Genomic DNA, 19,407 nt, shown 5'->3' with positions numbered 1-19,407 from the left:
GACCCGGGTTTTAGATGGATTCCTCCTGGCACAGCAGTGCGGTATCTGGGATGCGAGATTGGACTTGATTTGTCACCTGAGCAGCAGATCGCCCCGCTTCTTCTGAGCATTCGGAAGAAGCTTTTATATTGGAGTACAGCTCGGCTATCCTTGGCTGGGAGGGTGGTGGTGACAAATCAGGTGCTTTTAGCGACTATGTGGTATATCACGTCTTGCTGGATTTTCTCGAGCTCTTGCATCAGCCAGGTACAGAGGCTGATCAGGAACTTTCTTTGGTCTGGGCAGGATGGTCAGCCGGCCCGGGCTAAGGTTGCTTGGGCAGTTATTACTCTTCCGCTGGCCCAGGGGGGCTTGGGCATTATAGATCCAGCTGATCAGAGTAGAGTCTTGTTGGGGAAGCTTATTGTTCGGGGGCTGCTTCCAGGCGCTGAGCCTTGGAAGGAGCTTCTTTTTCAGCGGCTGCAGGCTAGAGCTCCCCCAGCAGGGGACACTTGGGCACCAGAGATTCGGTGGATCTTCATAGAGATGAGGAGGATAGGCCTCAGTAGAGGATGGGAGGACAGATTTGCCTTGAGTATCCTGCGAGCTTGGGAGTTGCTGAGACTGGGACTTTCTCAGAGACCTCCCACTTGTGATGAGGAGCGGGCTAGAGAGCCGCTCATCTGGAGCCCCGCGGTACGCACAGAGCAGGGTCATATGCTGGGTTCTCGGCCTCGTCCAGTCTGGGGACCATTGGCGGCAAGCCCATCACGCAGTTTTGGAGATTGGCAGGCCTTTTGCAGTCTCCCGGAGGAGATCCAGGCAGAGAGGCTGAGTCACTTTAGAGGGGGGCTGATTATGAGGGATGACATTCAGTTTGCACTCACTGAGGAGTGGTTCACGCCTTTCGAGCCAACGGCCCCACGGTGGATGGGAGCCTTTACACAATTGGAGATCCTGATTGCTGTCAGAGCTTGCACTGAGGATGGTAGATGCCTCTACTATGAGATACAGGATGAGGGCAGACTTCAGAGAGTTGAGGCGGAGTTGCCTTTGGTTGCAGAGTGCATCTTTCAGAGGATACGGGTAGTGGCCGTCGCTTCTCGGAAGTGGCATATTGATCCAGACCCTGCAGATGTGGACTCTGATTGGCGCATATGGGCATATGCTACGCGCCCCTTGGCCCGGCTCCAGTGGGACCCTGGCGAGTACGAGTGGCATGATCCCTATGCGTCCCCCGAGGCCACAGAGATCACCTTTTTCCTGTACACTGTTCGTTTGGGGAGGCATATTTTGACTGCGAGGAGGACGGTTTTTCCAGCTGCATCGGAGCACTGGCGGCTTCAGGGACTCTCACAGGAGTTCCTGGAGGATTTTTGGACCAGGCTCTGGGCTAGCAGACAGGCACGCAGGATCTCGGCTTTCTAGTGGCTGGTTGCCCACAGGGGCTCTGCAGTTGGCACCTGGCTTGTCTTCAGTGGCCTTTCGCCGGCCTACGTCCGATGCGGCCACCCATTGAAGACACAGAGACATTGCCTATGGGACTGTCCACGGGCGCAGCAGATGTGGCTGAGGATGCTGCGCATTTTGGCCCCCCTCTCTCCAGAGGGCATGTATACGTGGGGGGCCGCTGCTTGGTCGACTTCGTCAGGGCCAGCTCTGGGATACGAGACGGAGCAGGGCAGCCAGGCCATCAGATGCATTGGGGGCCAGCCTCGCCTTGTTCCTTCACTGGATTTCTCGACAGCCGGTTGGACACAGGAGATGGATTTACGATGGGAGCTCCTCAGCAACCTCACCATATGGTTCACCTGGAGAGCCCGTTGTTTTAGGGCCTTTAAGGGGAGACTGGAGCCACCAGCAGAGACTGTTCGGGCTATCTGGCAGGAGTTGATCCACACCCTGCGAGGACAGTATGACCGCATCCGGGGTGACTCGGATCGAGCGATCTTGCGGCGCCAGGCCTTCCACACCACTTGGCGCAGCGGCCCTTTCTATACTCTACACGCGGGTACCCCCCGCTGGCACTACAGGCCACCTGTTTGGATTTCCCCCCCTTCTATTGTATGATATAGCCTCTCAGTTATTTGTACTTTTATTTGTACTTTTCTGCACCTAGGGAGAGTCTCCCTAGCTGCCTTGATTGGATCTCTGCTCTACCCTCTTATGAGCAGGAGAGGGGTTTTGTAGCCCAGTGGGCTTTTTTATAACTAATGAAAGGATCTTTTCTCGGAAAAAAAAAAAGGTCTAGACAATGGGAGGCACAAGGAGTCCATACAATGGATGGGAACTCCGCCTCTACCAAGCGCCCCATTTTGCGGCAATTGGATGCATTGTCCGTGCTGACTTGAATGACATTTTCATGTCCGACCTACAAGTAACACAATGGCAATTTGATAAATGCAATGACATTCTTAAAAGTTAGAAGCTTGAACATAGTACATAGTACAGACCTCTATGATGTCTTGCCGGATGTGACAATAGATAAAGTCCCCCGATGTTTTTGCCCCGCCTTTCCGGTATCCACGGCGCGTAAGAAAGTATGTGCCAAGAGCGCATGAAACAAGGATGTTCATGATACCTCTCTCCTTCCGATCACTCCATCCATCGGAGAGGATAGAGCAACCATACTTCGCCCATCCTTCCCGCACGGGTGTGAGTTTGTCGTTGATCCTTTGCCTCTCATCATCAAGCGCGGTGGTGCGCATCTCATGGTAGGTGATACCATGCCATTCACCATGGATGGCCCCACCTCTGCAATGGCCTTCACCATTTTGTGCCATTGTGGAACCTTGAGCACATTGAAGGAGGGATTGCAATCTATCACTGTGCGTGCAATCTCCTCATTCGCGGCTTTCATCTTCGCCTTCACATAGGTGAGGTTGTTAATGTTTGCACCGATGGCGGTTTGCCTCAAAACCTGAGAGCTTTTCTCCCTTGGCCTCTTTGATTGGAAGTTGGAACCGCTTGAGATAGAGCCGGAGCCGGATGGGATGGGCGAAGGAGTCACGGATGCGGAGGTACCGGACATGGAAGCTCCCCCACATCCACCTTTGCCTTGGTTGCGGATGAGCGAGTACTTCTTCACTATACCATCCGCAATTTCTTGGGGAATCTCCTTGCACGGCGCCACTTCCCCACCAAGCTTGGACACATGTGCAAGGAGCCTTGTGACGCTACTTGTGTAACCCTTCCTGCAAAAGTTACACGTCCATTTCCATGACCCCGAATATCCGCTGGGTTTCTCACCGCCGGTGGTGGTGTATAAGGCAAAAGCGTCATGCTTTTCCTTTCCTCCCGACTTCATTGCCAAAGTGGCAAAGTCTAAAGAGAGAGAGAGAGCTTGAGAGAGGGAAAAGGAGCTTGAGAGAGAGATAGATAGAGCCTAGAGGGAGAGGCTAGAGCCTCAGCTCTAGGTACTAGGTAGTAGGCCTTGAGAGAGAATGAAATGATATATTAACGTCTTCAGAAGGCCAAAATGACCTATGAGACCAAAAAGGTTACAACAATTGGTGGATCTGATACACAATGTCTGTGTAAGAAAAGCTAAAAACAACTAAACGACTAACTGAAACTGAAACAACAACTGAGGAAAAGTACGGTACTAGGAGCTCCTAATGGATAACATCTGGGAGGAAAACTCCAGCAACAAAGGTAAGCATCATACACATCACTATCCAAAGATGTCTCTCATCGGTCGATGGCGGATATCCTCAATGGCCTCCATGGTGAGTACTCTGACTGGACGTCTCCCATGCCGTGCTAGTATGGTCCTGATCCTGTGTTGTAGTCTCCGCCGGTGTCGAGATGGGCCTCTCATCTTGGGGCGCCTGGACCTCCCCAGCTCTATAGCCCGATCAATCAGTGTACCTCTGGTGCGGCTATACTCTAGGGCTAGCTGCAATGCCTGCTGGCCCGACTGCTCGATCTCTGGTTGAAAGAAGTCTGTAATGTGCCTCTTTAGGTGTCTCTCCCTCTCTGATCCCCTCCCTCTCAAGAGACCCTCTCTATGTCTACGTAGCTCCAGCAAGTATAATCCGAGGCATCTCTGATCCTGGTATCTCATGACTCTAGAAAGTGGTCTAAAACCCTGAGATCAATGGCAACACTCTCACGGCCATCAAAGAAGAGATCTCCAAGGAGATCACAAAGGACATGGAGGGGAAACTTGAAGCCAAGCAATCAGGATGGGTTGAAGTGGTGAAGAAGAACATCCGTAAAGAGGTGAGGGAGGAGACTCAAAGGGAAGAACACCAAATCATTCACACCACCATTGAAGAGGAGAAGATGAGGCAGGCCCGCCGCCTCAACATTCGAGTCACAGGTATAGCCGAGACACCCGACTCCACTCCGAGAAAGATGGACAGCTTCTATGCACGAAGCTCGGCTACAGGGAAGAGCACCCTCTCCCCTTCACCAAAACATGGAGAGCCGGGAAAGACTCAACACGCAAGCGAGCCCTCATCCTACAGTTTGTAGGAGAGACAGAGAGGGCCACCTTCAAGAGGAAGAGGGTGATTCTACGAGGATTACAGGGAGATCCCATCTATTTAGATGACGACCTTACGAAGATGCAGATAGAACACAGGAAAACATGCATGCCGAGAGTCCTACAGGCCCGGAAAGAGGGCAAGAGAGTAAGTATTCTATCGCGATGGTTGTGTCATCATCGATGGCAAGGCCACCGATTAGCGCCAGGCGGCCTATGGGACATCGGCTATGGAGGATTCAGATTCACAGATACATATAGCAGTTTGGAACTGCAATGGAGCACTTTGGACACATCCTGGGAGGATGGAGGAGGTCATGGAGGGACGGGACATCATACTATTTACAGACACACACCAGAGCCCAGAGAGGGGGCTACCCAAAGTAGAGGGTTATCAGTGGGAGTCTACACACAGGGGGACCACACAGCAGAGCACATCGAGAGGATCTGGAGGTATAGCGTTACTCTTCAGGCGAGAGCTACATGAGCGCCTACGGGTGGTAGCACGTGACCAGGAGGCTAGATACATGTTGATCAGACTGCAGCTCTCGGCAGACAGGGTGTTATACATTGCTGTATGCTACTTCTCTCCTAGAGGATCAAGATATGCCATGACAGTAGAGGAGGAAAGTAGAGAGGAGGAGGACATAGGGCCACTGGGAGAGTCACCATATGCAGCCCTTTCAGACGAGATCATACACTACTCCAACCTGGGGGAAGTACTCCTTATGGGGGACTTCAATGCACGGACACAGAGCCGACAGTGCGACATTTATGATTTTGAGCACCCCCAGGTGATGCACACACTAGAGGTGGAGGACACGGGAGCTTGCAGGGTGTCAGAGGACATGGGGCCGGATAACACCAGATATGGTCATCACTTACTTGAGTTGGGAGCCCGACGCCATCTCGTTATTTATAATGGGATGAGATAGCGGCAGGATTCGGGAGCACTGACATGCTTTCCACGGTCAGGGGGAGGCAGCACAGTGGACTACATCATGGGGTCCATGGAGACCACACAGGCAGTGACATCTTTCACCATCCCCCCCCTGTCCTATCGGTGCAGATCACACGTACCTCTTGCTAGCGAGCTCCACACCAGCACCCACACAGCCCACACAGGCATCGCATACCACTTTCTACTTCACCCCTGACCTGGCAGACATATATGAGCATCATGTATACGACGGGCTACTCCAAATGGATCCCCTGTCACCTCTAGACACACTCACCACTCAGATGTCATCTCTACTACATACGGCTGCCACCCCCCCATCATACACACATTGCACACACAGATAGATCTGGGAGCATGCCCCAGAATTGGTGGTATGATGATGAGTGCAGAGAGCTATAGACACCTCCGTGCCCAGAGAGCACTGAGGACCATTACACAAAGACAGGCGAGCCGACAGATAAGGACCCTCACACGCAGTAAGAGGCGTGCATATGAGGAGACACAGTACTAGGATATATACCACCTACTCATGAGCAGAGATACAGCCACTGCATGGCACAGGATGAGAGAGCCTCGCCCTCGTACCCCGATTAAGGATCCACACACATGGCACACATGCAAAGAGCCTCTACCATATCCCTCAGCAACCGTCCATACCACAACAACAAGAGTCCCGTCCTACCACCACCTCTACTTTCTTTACCGCCTCGATGGTAGAGAGAGCTATCCGTCGGTTACAAGATGATGGGCCACATGGCCTTGGTCCTTGGATCCCTTTAGGGCCTAGGCTTTCACCTCCATGCTAGTCTCTAGAGCCTGGCTTGGCCCTTGTATAAGAGCTCTCAAGCTCTCTCTCTAGCTCTCTCTCTCACAAGGCTCTATCTATCTCCCAAGCTCTCAAGCTCTCTCTCTCTCTCAAGGCTCTATCTATCTCCCAAGCTCTCAAGCTCTCTCAAGCTCTCTCTCTCTCTCTCGGCTCTATCTATCTCCCAAGCTCTTTCTCTCTCTCAAGCTCTCTCAAGCTCAAGCTCATCTTTCTCATGGGGTACGGTGTGCTATTGGTTAGATGCGCACATCCTCACACCAGCTAGAGATTGAGACTCGCAGATTTAGAGGAGTACCAGCTGAGGCCAGGATTCGTCAGCTGTGCCGCCAGATGGAGCCAGAGATAGAGTTACATTACATATGTCACTGTCCAGTATATTATGAGATACGAGGCCGTTTTCACTGCCTGTTTAGAGAGGGCCCTTCTTCCTTCTCGGTGTTCTTGACGGCTACCAGTTCCACTTTCAGTGCACTCACCTCCTCCTTGAGTGCCGTGTTCTCTTGTTCAAGTTCCCTGACCCGTACTTCAAGGGCCATGATGTGTCGGTGTAACTTGTTCTCCACCTCATTAAGGTTGGAATCAGATGTGTTCTTGTTCTCCTTGATTAGTGCCTTCATTGCCGTCTCGAGGGCCTTGAGCTTCTCTTGGAGACTCGGAGCCATTCCTTGAGATTATTCTGCAGTGCTTCCCACTGGCAGAGAGGAGCGAGAGAGGGAGCGCAAGAGAGAGAGAGAGAGAGAGAGAGAGAGAGAGAGAGAGAGAGAGAGAGAGAGAGAGAGAAATGAAAATGATAGAGAGAGAGAGAGAGATTATTTTAATGAGAGAGAGAGATAGGTAGCAGAGCGCGAATAGGGCAACGCCAGGCGCAGCACAGCCAGGGTGCGCAGCGCGAGCAGGGCAGGAAGACCACCAGCGCGAGCAGGGAGAAGACCACCAGCGCGAGCAGGGCAGGACCAGCGCGTAGCACGCACGAGAGAGAGAGAGAGAGAGAGAGAGAGAGAGAGAGAGAGAGAGAGAGAGAGAGAGAGAGAGAAGTTGGATTTAGGGTTTGTAGCTACTGATTTAGGGTTTGCAGGTGCTGAATTAGGGTTTGCAGGTGCTGAATTAGGGTTTGAGAGAACGGGTTTTCTTTGCTTTTGTAAATGGATTTGGATGACCCGGCTGCTGCTGTTGGTGGCATGGCTGCCAATAGCCTTAACATGGATCTTATTGAGGAGATGATCGAGAAGGATGTGGGTTATGCTTCAGATGCCTCGGAGCAACAAAAACGTCAAAGGCTTGATGTTGATGCAAGCTACACTCCGGTGAATGTTGGAGAGAATGCAGAGGAAAGTTCTCAGGTACCTTCTCCGGAGTTTGCACGTTTGCTGCAGATCACTGGTGAGCTTCTGCAAGAATATGTGAAGGCAAATAGCGTGCAAATGGCTGCAGTAGATAATGGTGGTGTGGCTGATGTATGCATGGAGACTCCTTTGTTGCTACAACAGCTAGCAGATTTTCATGATCGTGCTGCTATCTTCTTCTTTACTGGGCGTATTCCATTGTTGCCTCGTCTTAGAGCATGGTTGGGCCGCTTGGTGTCGCCTGAGGCACTTGAGGAGATTTATGATGGTCCGAGAGGCTTTTATGAAATACTTTTTCGCACTTCGAAAGCCCGTAGGGTAGTCTTGGAGCAGGTGCCACTCTTTTTGGATGGGCAGTTGGTTCATGTGGTTCCGTGGAAGCCTATGGCAGAGTACCAAGATATGTTGCGCCAGGCTTGCCCAGTTTGGGTTGAAGTGAAACAATTCCCACCAATGTTTTGGCGTGTTTTACCAGGTCTCATGCATGCTATGGCATCGCATGGTGAAGTGGTTGGTTTGCATCTCCCTCATGGCAAGCAATTGGTTGCTCAAGCCCTTGCGGATGATACTTTTATGTTTCTCAGGGCCAAAAAAGCCAATATAGATCGAGCAATGGAAGCTTGGAATAATTTTGCATTGGCTTCTGGGCTGAAAATAAATTCAACAAAATCAGCCCTCATTGTGTGCACGGAATTTGATCTTGAGGCATTAGGGTGGCAAGGCCGTGTGGTGCATACAGGAGACATTGTTCGTCATCTTGGGTATCCGGTGGGTGTGGATGTGGACCCCCAAGCGCTTCTTGCTTGGATTTCTGCTCGGATCTCGGATAAATTTGTGTATTGGAAAGCTCAAGGGTGGCCTATGCACGTGAGGGTTAAGGTAGCTCAGGTTATTATGCTTAGCATGATTTCCTATTTTTTGCCTTTTCTACCTTGGACGCACAAATCTCTTCTCCGTTTGGTTGCTCCCATTCGGTTTATGTTGTGGAAGAGGCAAGGAAATATTATGGGTCAAGCATGGATAGCTTGGAATCACATTACGACGCCCAAAAGAATGGGTGGGGCTGCTTTACTGGATGTCCGCTTGCATATGGTGGCGCGTAGGTGGGCGCTTTTTCAGGATATGTGTTTGCAGGAGCAGCCTTGGGTATTCATGGCTCGTGACTTGATTGAGTTGAAGGGATTGTCACATGGACGGACACGTGTGCAGGCTTCATGGTGGGACATTGTGAATGCGGCTCATCTTGTCCGTATTCGCTCATCTCACATTTTATCGCATATTCTCCTTTCTTGGCATGAAGTTCTACTATTGACTCGGTGGGATCCTGGTCATGAAAGACTACTTTTGAACTCTTTGCAGTTCGAAACATTTGTGGAGTCGCGTGTCATTGTTTGGCCAGACAGAGATGCTTCATGCATACGACTCAACCGCATGGTCAGGTTAGGCTTGGTTAGAATCCGAGATGCTGTGATACCTGGTTGTGACAGGCCATATTCGTTTCGTCGTATTCGGCAGCACTTTAAGGTTCCTCGGACATTTCAGCCACTATGGGTTGACATCATGCATGCAGTTGAGCCTTTTACTCCATTGCCTCGGCCATCTGCAGATCAGCCTTGGCTTGATTGGGCACTATGTAAATCTGGTGACTTGATATCACTTTCAGCTAACCAGGTCTATCATAAGCTCGTATCAGAGAAAGATTGGGTTTCAGCCAAGGCCAATAAGGTGTGGGGATTGTACAAGTCTAAATCATGGTGGCAGAAAACTCTTATGCGTGGTTGGCAGTCTACACTCCCTTACCAAGGTAAGGTTTTCATTTGGAGGATGTTGGTGGGAGGGTTACCTACACGGGATCAGCTCAACCGTCGTAAAATTACATTGGCCTCTTGCTTCTTCTGCACGACATGCACTGAAATAGTTATGCATCTGTTCATGAGTTGTCCAGGGGCCCGTCAGATTTGGTTCTTTTGTCTCTCGCGTTTGGGAGGCAGTAGAGAGGTCTACTGTTTCGGCTCATCAGTGGATATTTGGGATTTGCCCTCAAGTCATTACTTCGGACAGTCATCTTGTGATATTCCATTTCCTTAGATGGACAGGACTTTGCATATTTGGACTACACGGAATGGGTTCATCTTTGATTCCTTGTCTGGAATACATGGGCACATTCTACGTATCCGCGGTTTGCTGCTTTGGCAGTTCTCTTCTCTTCTCTCAGCTCAGCTATTTGATGCAGATGTTATTTCGTTATGGTCTACGGCGGCTCGGCTCGCTCATCTTTGATGCTTTTATCTGGGATGCTTATTTGGCTAGGAGGCTTTCTTATTAGTGTATAGGTTTGCATGGTCATGATCCTTTAGAGGATTTTTTTGTGGGGTTTTGTTTGGGGCCATAGGTTCTGTGTGAGCCATGTGACTGATGTACATTTTTACATATAATAAAAACACCATTTCACGAAAACAAAAGAAATGAAATGACAAAATGACCTATGAGACCAAAAAGGTTACAACAATTGGTGGATCTTGATACAATGTCTGTGTAAGAAAAGCTAAAAAAGCTAAAAACAACTAAACAACTAACTGAAACTGAAACAACCTATGAGGAAAAGTACGGTACTAGGATCTCCTAATGGATAACATCTGGGAGGAAAACTCCATCATACACATCACTATCGAAAGATGTCTCTCATCGGTCGATGGCGCATATCCTCAATGTCCTCCATGGTGAGTACTTTGACTGGACGTCTCCCATGCCGTGCTAGTATGGTCCCGATCCTCTGTTGTAGTCTCCGCCGGTGTCGAGATGGGCCTCTCATCTTCGGGCGCCTGGACCGCCCCAGCTCTATAGCCCGATCAATCAGTGTACCTCTGGTGCGGCTATACTCTGGGGCTAGCTGCAATGCCAGCTGGCATGACTGCTCAATCTCTGGTTGAAAGAAGTCTGTAATCTGCCTTTGTAGGTGTCTCTCCCTCTCTGATCCCTCCCTCTCAAGAGACCCTCTCTATGTCTACGCAGCTCCAGCAAGTATAATCCGAGGCATCTCTGATCCTGGTATCTCATGACTCTAGAAAGTGGTCCGAAACCCTCTCTAAACAGGCAGTGAGAACGGCCTCATATCTTATAATATACTGGACAGTCTGCACGGATAATATCGTGTGGTACGGAGGCCTTGGCCCTAATCATCCGGGAAATCATAGAAACCAAGGGCCTCTCCATACGTCTCCATCCATCAGTGCTACCAGCTCGGCTGTGGTGATCCACTGAGGGTCCCCATATCTCCACTCCATACAGCATGGCTGAAGTGACCAAAGTGTCAAAGAGCCAGAGCTTTGTTCGAGGTTCCTGAAACTGAACCTGCGAACCACATCCTCTCTGGTCTCCCCAATGCTGCATAAGCTCTGGTCAATCTGGTCTCCGCTGCTCTCCTCAAGGAAAATAGTGGGCCACTAAAAACCACACCAAGGTAAGTATATGCATCTGTATACTCCACTGTCTCCTGACCATATGTAAAAGTGGGTATTGACTTCCTAACCCACTGTGCTGTGGTGTTAAACACCATCACCTTGGTTTTACCAAGGTTAGCAGACAATCCAGCCTGTGCAAACGTGTGCAATGCATCCAAATGACGCTGCATCCCCTCTAGAGAATCTGAGATCAGCACAATATCATCAGCATACAATAACAGCGGAATCCATGTCCCTGCTAGCTGTGCTCCTCTGTCACCCTCCCGCTCTACATAGTCCGAACCTCATGCACATACATCCCAAATAAGGTGGGAGAAAGGGGGCAGCCCTGTTTCACCCCAATAGGTGGAGTGAACCATCTCAGATATACCCTGAGTAGTACGTACCTGCCCCACAACTGTCGTGTATAAAGCCATGATTTCCCAAATCAGCTCTGTGGGGCACTCCCATCTCCTGTAGTCTGCGCATCAGTCTGGCTCTCGGTATTGTGTCAAAAACTTTGCGGAAAACCACAAAGCAACAATAAATCCTCCTGCCATATAATCTGCCCTCCTCAATAATAGCTCTGAGTGTCAAGATATGGTCAAGAGTGGAGAAACCTCTCCTGAACCCTGCTTGCCCTGATGCACGTATGCCCTCTCTCTCTGCCCATCTACTCAACTCCTGCTCAAGAATAGATGCATATAATCTAGCCAATGTGTGACCAATCATGATGGTACGATAATTCCCAGGAAGCATGGGATCCCCTGACTTGAAGAGAGCGAGAGAGAGAGAGAGAGAATTTCTGGCAGCGCAAGCACAGCGCGAGCAGGCCAACATAGCGCGAGCACAGCAGCGCAGTACAGCAGGGGTGCGCAGTGTAAGCAGGGCAGCTCGGGCGGGGGTGGGTACGAAGGGCAGCGCCAGGTGGAGCACAGCAAGGGTGCGCAGACCACCAGCGCGAGCAGCGAGAGGGTGTTGAGACCACCAGCGCGCAGCGCGAGCAGCGAGAGAGCAAAGACGTCACGCCATTGGCAGCGTGAGCAGCTAGAGGGTGACCACCAGTGCGCAGCGCGAACAACGAGAGCGTGAGAGCAAGAGCAGTGGCGAACAGCAAGAGAGCGAGAGCAACGAACGAAAGAGCGAGAGAGACCACCAGCGCGCAGCGCGAACAGCAGAGAGAGAGAGAGAGAGAGAGAGAGAGAGAGAGAGAGAGAGAGAGAGAGAGAGAGAGAGAGAGAGAGAGAGAAGAGAGAAGAGAGAGAGAGAGAGGGAGAGAGAGAGAGAGAGAGAGAGCAACGAACGAAAGAGCGAGAGAGACCATCAGCGCGCAGCGCGAACAGCACAGAGAGAGAGAGAGAGAGAGAGAGAGAGAGAGAGAGAGAGAGAGAGAGAGAGAGAGAGATGATGAAATGAAATGATATCTTAACGTCTTCAAAAAGGCCAAAATGACCTATGAGACCAAAAAGGTTACAACAATTGGTGGATCTGATACAATGTCTGTGTAAGAAAAGCTAAAAACAACTAACTGAAACTGAAATAACCTATGAGGAAAAGAACGGTACTAGGAGCTCCTAATGGATAACATCTGGGAGGAAAACTCCAGCAACAAAGGTAAGCATCATACACATCACTATCCAAAGAAGTCTCTCATCGGTCGATGGCGGATATCCTCAATGTCCTCCACGGAGAGAGAGAGAGAGAGAGAGAGAGAGAGAGAGAGAGAGAGAGAGAGAGAGAGAGAGCACCAGCAGCGTGCATGAAGCGAAGTGGGCAGTGCGAAGAGAGAGGAGATGGCGAAGAGCAGTGTGAAGAAAAGTGGGGTAGGGCGGAGAGAGAGAGAGAGAGAGAGAGAGAGAGAGAGAGAGAGAGAGAAGAAGAAGAAGAAGAAGAAGAAGAAGAAGAAAGAAAGTTGTATTAACGTCTTCAAAAGGCCAAAATGACCTATGAGACCAAAAGGTTACATCATATCCATGAGGTACATCATCCTGGGTACAAAATAGTAATAAAGAAAGATAACAAAAAATCTTGAACGTTAAAATCTGATCTAGGTACATGAGCAGAGAGCTCTAATATCACCCTAATACATCCCTCATGGGCCGCTGTGACATGGTGCTCAAGGTGGTAAAACTGAGCTGGCGCGGGAAGGTCCTGCGATGATGGGAGATGATGGCCCGGATCTTCCTGTGGTGGCGTGGCCATGGGCGAGGGCCATGGGGTCTGGGGCGTTGAGCTCTGCATAACTCAGTGGCTCTGTTGAGTGTCACACCTCTCGGCTGAGCTCCTACACTAGCCTGTGGTCTGGGTATGATGGGCGGATCAGCCCTCGGAGTGCTGGTATGGAAGAAGTCGGTGAGAGCTCTCTGTGCTGGTCCTCGAGCAAGTACAGTTGATCTGGATCTCACTAAGGACTCCGTGTGTCTGCGGAGCTCTAGAAGAAAAAGTCCCAGGCATCTCTGATCCGGGAAGTCCATGATCTTGGAAAGTGGTCTGAACCCAGCTCGAACGAGGCAGTGGAACCTCCCCCGAATCTCATAGTATACAGGGCATCGACATATGTAATGGTCCTCTGTCTCGGCCTCTGTGTGACAGAGTTGGCATATCCTATCCTTTGGTGTGGCCGCCCTAGGCCCATATCTGGCAGTCTCCACTCTCAGCTAGGTGCGGATCTGGCCGATCGCACATCTCACCCCAAAGGATAGGTGTATGTCCATGTAGCATGGATGGATGATGAACCCATCCTCTGTCAGGCAGCATAGGAGATGATCTCTGTAGAAGGCCATCTTCGTCCCCAGTGGACGACTAGGTGCACTCCATGTCCTCTGAGTATCTAGTTTGACAATGTCCTTCCTGATAACCTTGTTCCGCTCTGTGCGGCTGAGAGCAAATGACGGGGCCTCTATGTTGTACTGGAAGGGGGGGAGTGCCTCCATCTGCATACCGTGCATGCCAAACCAAGTGCCTACCTGTGCATACCAGCTCTCTGTATCTCCCTCAAGTGTCAACTGTCTGGAGGACTCCAGGGCTAGCCGGGGGTATCTATCAAGTGGAAGCTCCCATAGCCTATGCTAGTATGTCACTGTCTGGAATAGAGCCTCTGTCACTATCGGTGTAGCGCCCATCTCTGCTGGCACAATCTCATGTGGGAGAGAGAGAGAGAGAGAGAGAGAGAGAGAGAGAGTTGAGTGTGCAAGAGGGAGAAAGAGAGAGAGTGGAGTCTCTTGAGCTTGACGGCTTGTGCGGGGGAGAGAGAGAGAGTGAGAGACTGACTTGCGATGAGCGAGCACGACCAGCACGACCAGAGAAGCGGCGAAGCCCAACACGACTAGCCCACGAGCGCCCGCCGCCGAAGAGAGAGAGAGCCGCACGCACGTAAGAAACAGAAGAAAAAAAATGTGATGTTGACGTGCGTTCATTTTTTAACCTACATTAATCAAAATCCCACGTTCACTAACGTTTCCAAACGTAAGTGAACGTTTCCAAACGTTAGTGAACGTTTCAGTCGTTCCAAACGTTTGGATCATATCCAAACTGCGTTTCGATGCAACCTTGACACTGATGCTCAGCATATTAGTCAGATTCAAATTTTGCTTCAGCATAAGGCGTTTGCCTGGTGGAAGGACCTTCGTGAAAAGCCGACAACATGGGCTGATTTTCAGCAAGTGTTTAAGCAACAGTTTGTCTCGATCAACAAAATTGAAAACTTTCTTAAGTTGTTCAAATTGGAGATGGGAAAGAAGAGCCTGGATAACTATTCCCAGGAGTTCAAAGACTTGGTGAATCATTGTAAGGCCCTTGAGGAGCCTCATGTGTTGGTGTATATGCTTTATTTATTCGGACTACCTCCAGATTATTAGAATGAGGTTCTACAAAACCGTATTCATTCTTTGGACAACATCTACCGCTATGCCAAGAATTTTGATGACACTCTTGCTGTTAGAAGAGGTGGTGAACCTGCGGGTGAGTCTGCACGCAAGAACCAAAAATCCTCTAAAGACAAGAAACGAGGTAGTGTTGCAGCATCCCAGGATGGTCAGTCGTCACAGCACAATCCCAAAAAGTGCTCGAGAGGCAGGAAAAGATCCGCTCCACAAACCGAAGAACAATTAGCGAAGGTGAAGAAAGAGAACTTGTGCTTCGAGTGCAACCAGCTCGGTCATCACTATCGGGATTGTCCGAAGAAGCCTTCAGGGGGTAAGACCTCGGTACATATTACGGAACTACACGGTAACTCTTTGATCTCTTCTGTTGAAATTCATCATTTGGCCTCAAGTAGTTGCCGTGGATGTCAGATAAGTGAATTTGCTTTTGGTCGGCATGATCTCCTCTGGGTTGAGGGAACTGTAGGTGGCCAAAGGGTGCTGATTCTATTTGACAATGGTTCTACTCACAATTTTATTTCTTCGCGTTTGGTACAGACACTCCGGCTACCCACGGGGGCAAGTGATCATCTGAATGTGGTCAACCTTGCTTGGGGTGCAGACGTGGAAGTGTGGGATCGAACAGTGCCTAAACTGGAGGTCCAGATTCAGGACTACCGGGAGGCTTTGGACTTCCATATCATGAACCTTGATAGGGTGGATATGATTTTGGGAATGTCCTGGTTTTTTGACAAAGCGAGACGATAATGTTAGATTATCGGACTCATAAGCTCTCGTTTGTTCATGATGGTGAACTCTATGTAATCCGGGGTGATGTCCCCCGTGGATTTTTTGATGTAAACGCGACTCAGGCTTTGGCCTAGGATATATATGAATCACTTTTTGATCCAAATTCTGTGTCTTTTTGTTGTTTCTATGATCTTTTCAATTCTGAAATTTTGTTAAGATCATCTGCTTTAGAGTGTAATTCTATCTCAAGCAATAGTTGTACTAAAGAACATCAAATTTTGGACAATATTTTAAAAGAGTTTAGTGATGTATTTCCTAACGAGTTACCAGATGGTCCGCCACCCGAGCGGGGTGTTGACCATGAGATTGAGCTATTGCTTGGTAGCCATCTCGTCTCCCGGTAACCTTATAGGTTAGCCAGAGGGAAGAGGACGAGATTGCTCGGCAACTGCAAGAGTATCTCAATAAAGGTTTTGTTCAATCTAGTAAGTCTCCATGGGGCGTTCTCGTTCTCCTGTCACGGAAGAAAGATGGTAGTACGCGCTTCTGTGTGGATTACAAAGGCTTGAACAAGCTCACTGTCAAGAACAAGTATCCTTTACCGAGGATGGATGACTTGGTGGATCGTCTTTAGGGTGCTAAGTATTTCACCAAGATTGATCTATGGTCAGGCTATCATCAGATAAGGATTAAACGTGAGGACGTGCCTAAGATTGCGTTTCGAATGCGCTATGGCCACTATGAGTTTTTAGTCTTACCTTTCGGGTTGACTAATGCTCCTGCTACTTACAGCAGATGATGAACGATTTATTTCGTCCATATCTGAGGAAGTGTATTGTTGTCTTCCTGGATGACATATTGATTTATAGTAGGTCATTGGAAGAACACATACAACATCTCAAAGTCGTCTTAGAGATTCTCTGACGAGAGAAGCTGTATGCAATGTCAAAATGTGATTTCTTTAAGTAGGAACTCTTGTATCTCGGTCATGTCACGGAGGGTATGTTGAGGGCGTATGTCTCCAAGAGACAGTCTGAGTGGGAAAGGTACCTCCCACAGAATGAGTTTGCTTATAATAGCAGTAAGCATGCGGCTATTGGTTATATGGATGGGTGAGAGAGAGAGAGAGAGAGAAATGAAATGAAATGTTATATTAACGTCGTCAAAAGGCCAAAGTGACCTATGAGACCAAAGTTACAATCATGTGACATCTGATACACTGTCTGGAAAACATGCACACAAGAGAGAGAGAGAGAGGTGTGATAACATGCACACAAGAGAAAGAGAGTTGTTGCACAGCAATGATTGTATTATGATAATACTTCCACCATGTACAAGGCGTTATATAGGCACCAAGGCACTATCTTATGTTCTCTTAATAAGAGTGTGTTCACACCTATGACTTACTAGACTCCCAAAAGTAGTAGCCGCACGCATGGCTACGGCTGGATTTGCATTTGCTCAGCACACTTGGAACATACTAAGTATAGTGTGTGAGAGAGAGAACTATACGCAGGTAGCTAAAGATATTTAAAAAAAAATTATTGATATATTGTCTTCTAAAAATGGCTGTGGTGCAACCACACGCCAGGATTCCTTTTTCCCTCCTTAGCTGCCTGCATAGATGTGGGTGTTTCAATTTTTAAATGAAAAGGTACTCTATGATAATCTTTAGTTGTGCTAAAGTTTTCTTGCCTTACCGTATATGACATATTGACAAGTCAATCTTCTAAAGCAAATTTTGGAAAATGATGAAGGCAGATTCAATGAGTCGTGAACGCTTTTTTTATCATACCAAGCTTCTCCAAATTGAGAAGGTAAAACTTTTTGTTCCAAAGAATGTTTCTTTTATTCTATTTATAAAAAAAATTCAGCACAATTTTTTGTATAGTAAACCACCAAAATTTTGTTCAGAGTGACTTTGCATGATGACGAGGTGATACTTTTGATGCACCAAGTGTTTTTGTTCTTGCTGTGTTTTTGACGAGAACCAATACTTCTAAAGAGCTCTTGTGCAGAAACCTCTGGTCCGGCATGACTTTGGTACTTTTAATCTACAGTAGGCAACTAGATTAGGAGAAGATTTGATCGTGGTTTCACAGTAAGCGACTAGATCGAGAATGGTTTTTGTCTCTTGACAAGGAGGAGATATGAACCGACTGTGGCAAGCAGCCAAAGAGGATGTATAGCCTCTTTTTCTGTTGAGGTCAACCAGCGGGATATAAAAATCCATGTTTACTGGTTTTGATAAAGTCCTAGTGAGTTCTAAAGAGCACAATGGGTCTTGGTACTCGTGCCTGAGACGGGGCTTGAGACTACCAGTATATCAAGTATAAACTATTGAGAATGGGGTATTGTTCCAATTCCATAGGGGCCCGAGAATGCCTGGGACCACCCCCCATGGGCTGTTAGTGTTTGCAATGTGTAAGCCTAACTTGGGATTGCCCATGTGAACAGGTGGTAAGGACCTTCATTTTGTGTTTTAGGTTGTTTGTGTTAAAATATACTTTGCTGGCTCACACTATTTTAATTCTAGGGCGGGCACTTTATAAAAGTCGTGCCTTCTTCCATTTTACCAATAATTCTCTGAGAATTCTATTCCTGAGAATCTTTTCTTGAACATCAAGAATTTCTTCAGGTTGGAGTTCCATATGCCGCCCTTGGGTTGAAGAGGTTAGGATTTCATCACATCAAGTACATGATTTGGGCTTGGCACATATTTCTTTAGAAGGCTTACATGAAATACATTATGAACTTTGAGATGAGGAGGCAGAAGAAGCTCGTAGGCTAAGTCACCTGCTTGCCTCTTCCATCTTGTCCAGCTCTTTCTTCATCACCACATTTGAATATTTTGGATTCATGTGGTAAATGCCCTTCTTGACTGGCTGACTTCCTTCTTTTAGTGGAATTCTATGAGTGCACATGTTTAGATCTATCCCTAGGAGATCCTTGTAGGTCCATTCAACACATCTTGGTGTTCTTTGAAAAAGGTGGTGATTCTGTGAAGAGTGTAAGTGTCTTCCCATATCCAAGCTGCCACTAAGATGGGGTGTGGCTCCTCTCTGAAGAGTGTAGTCTAGAATCTTGACGTGAACTTGGGATCTCGATCACTTACTATTCTCCTGGGTTAATCTGTGTGAAAAAGGGGGCACCCATCATGTATGCACCCTACAAAGAAAGTATGGCCACCCTTGTAGGTGAAGGTGCCAGCCTACAAGTGGCTCCCAGACTCCATTGAGGTGTAGGGTGCATGGCTACTCTTACCTTCTCAAATAAGCACCTCTCTTTCTCCCAAAGGTGGCCAGGCAGGAGCATGGTTGTTAGAGGCGTCAGAGGCATTTGGTAGAGGCGGGTATGGTATGCACCTCGAAAGACTCGTATTTTTTAGAGACATTAGAGGCGTGTTAGAGGTGTCTGTTTTATATATATATATATAGTGATAGATAGATATATAGTGAAAGTTGAGAGAGAGAGAGAGAGAGAGAGAGAGAGAGACTAGAGTGTGTATGTATGAGCCTTGAGGGAGGGAGAGACAGGGTGTGTATGAGAGAGGGAGAGAGAGTGTGTGTGTGAAAGAAAGAAAGCTGTATTAAACGTCTGCAAAAGGCCAAAATGACCTACGAGACCAAAATAGTCCATCCTCATCATCTGGATACATCATCAAGATTCAAGGGTACAAAGTAAAATGAAATGAACCGGTAGAGTATAGAGATAGCTCCAAAAGTGGGTATAAAAAACATCATCATCCTAGTGTGTTTG

At 48.5% G+C, this 19,407-nt stretch overlaps 1 protein-coding gene across 10 annotated transcripts in view; it reads left to right on the top strand.

The window, feature by feature from the left end:
• Positions 1–19,407, top strand: part of LOC147624239 (uncharacterized) — a 120,286-nt gene that overhangs the window by 84,472 nt on the left and 16,407 nt on the right. For 5 of the 10 annotated variants that reach the window (XM_086819191.1, XM_086819190.1, XM_086819193.1 and 2 more), the window contains exon 3: positions 17,406–17,465. The exons of 1 other annotated variant lie outside the window; for it this stretch is intronic. In XM_086819191.1, the coding sequence (XP_086675317.1) occupies positions 17,406–17,465 (60 nt within the window). The remainder of the gene's footprint in view (positions 1–17,405; positions 17,466–19,407) is intronic. 4 more of the 10 variants (XR_015269070.1, XR_015269069.1, XM_086819197.1 and 1 more) reach the window with 1 other exon arrangement.

The sequence above is a fragment of the Cibotium barometz genome, chromosome 25, assembly GCF_041138505.1.
Source record: "Cibotium barometz isolate CiBa-2024 chromosome 25, ASM4113850v1, whole genome shotgun sequence".
NCBI lineage: Eukaryota > Viridiplantae > Streptophyta > Polypodiopsida > Cyatheales > Cibotiaceae > Cibotium > Cibotium barometz.
The sequence above is the reverse complement of the archived record's forward strand: the minus strand, read 5'-3'. Positions and strand labels throughout refer to the sequence as shown.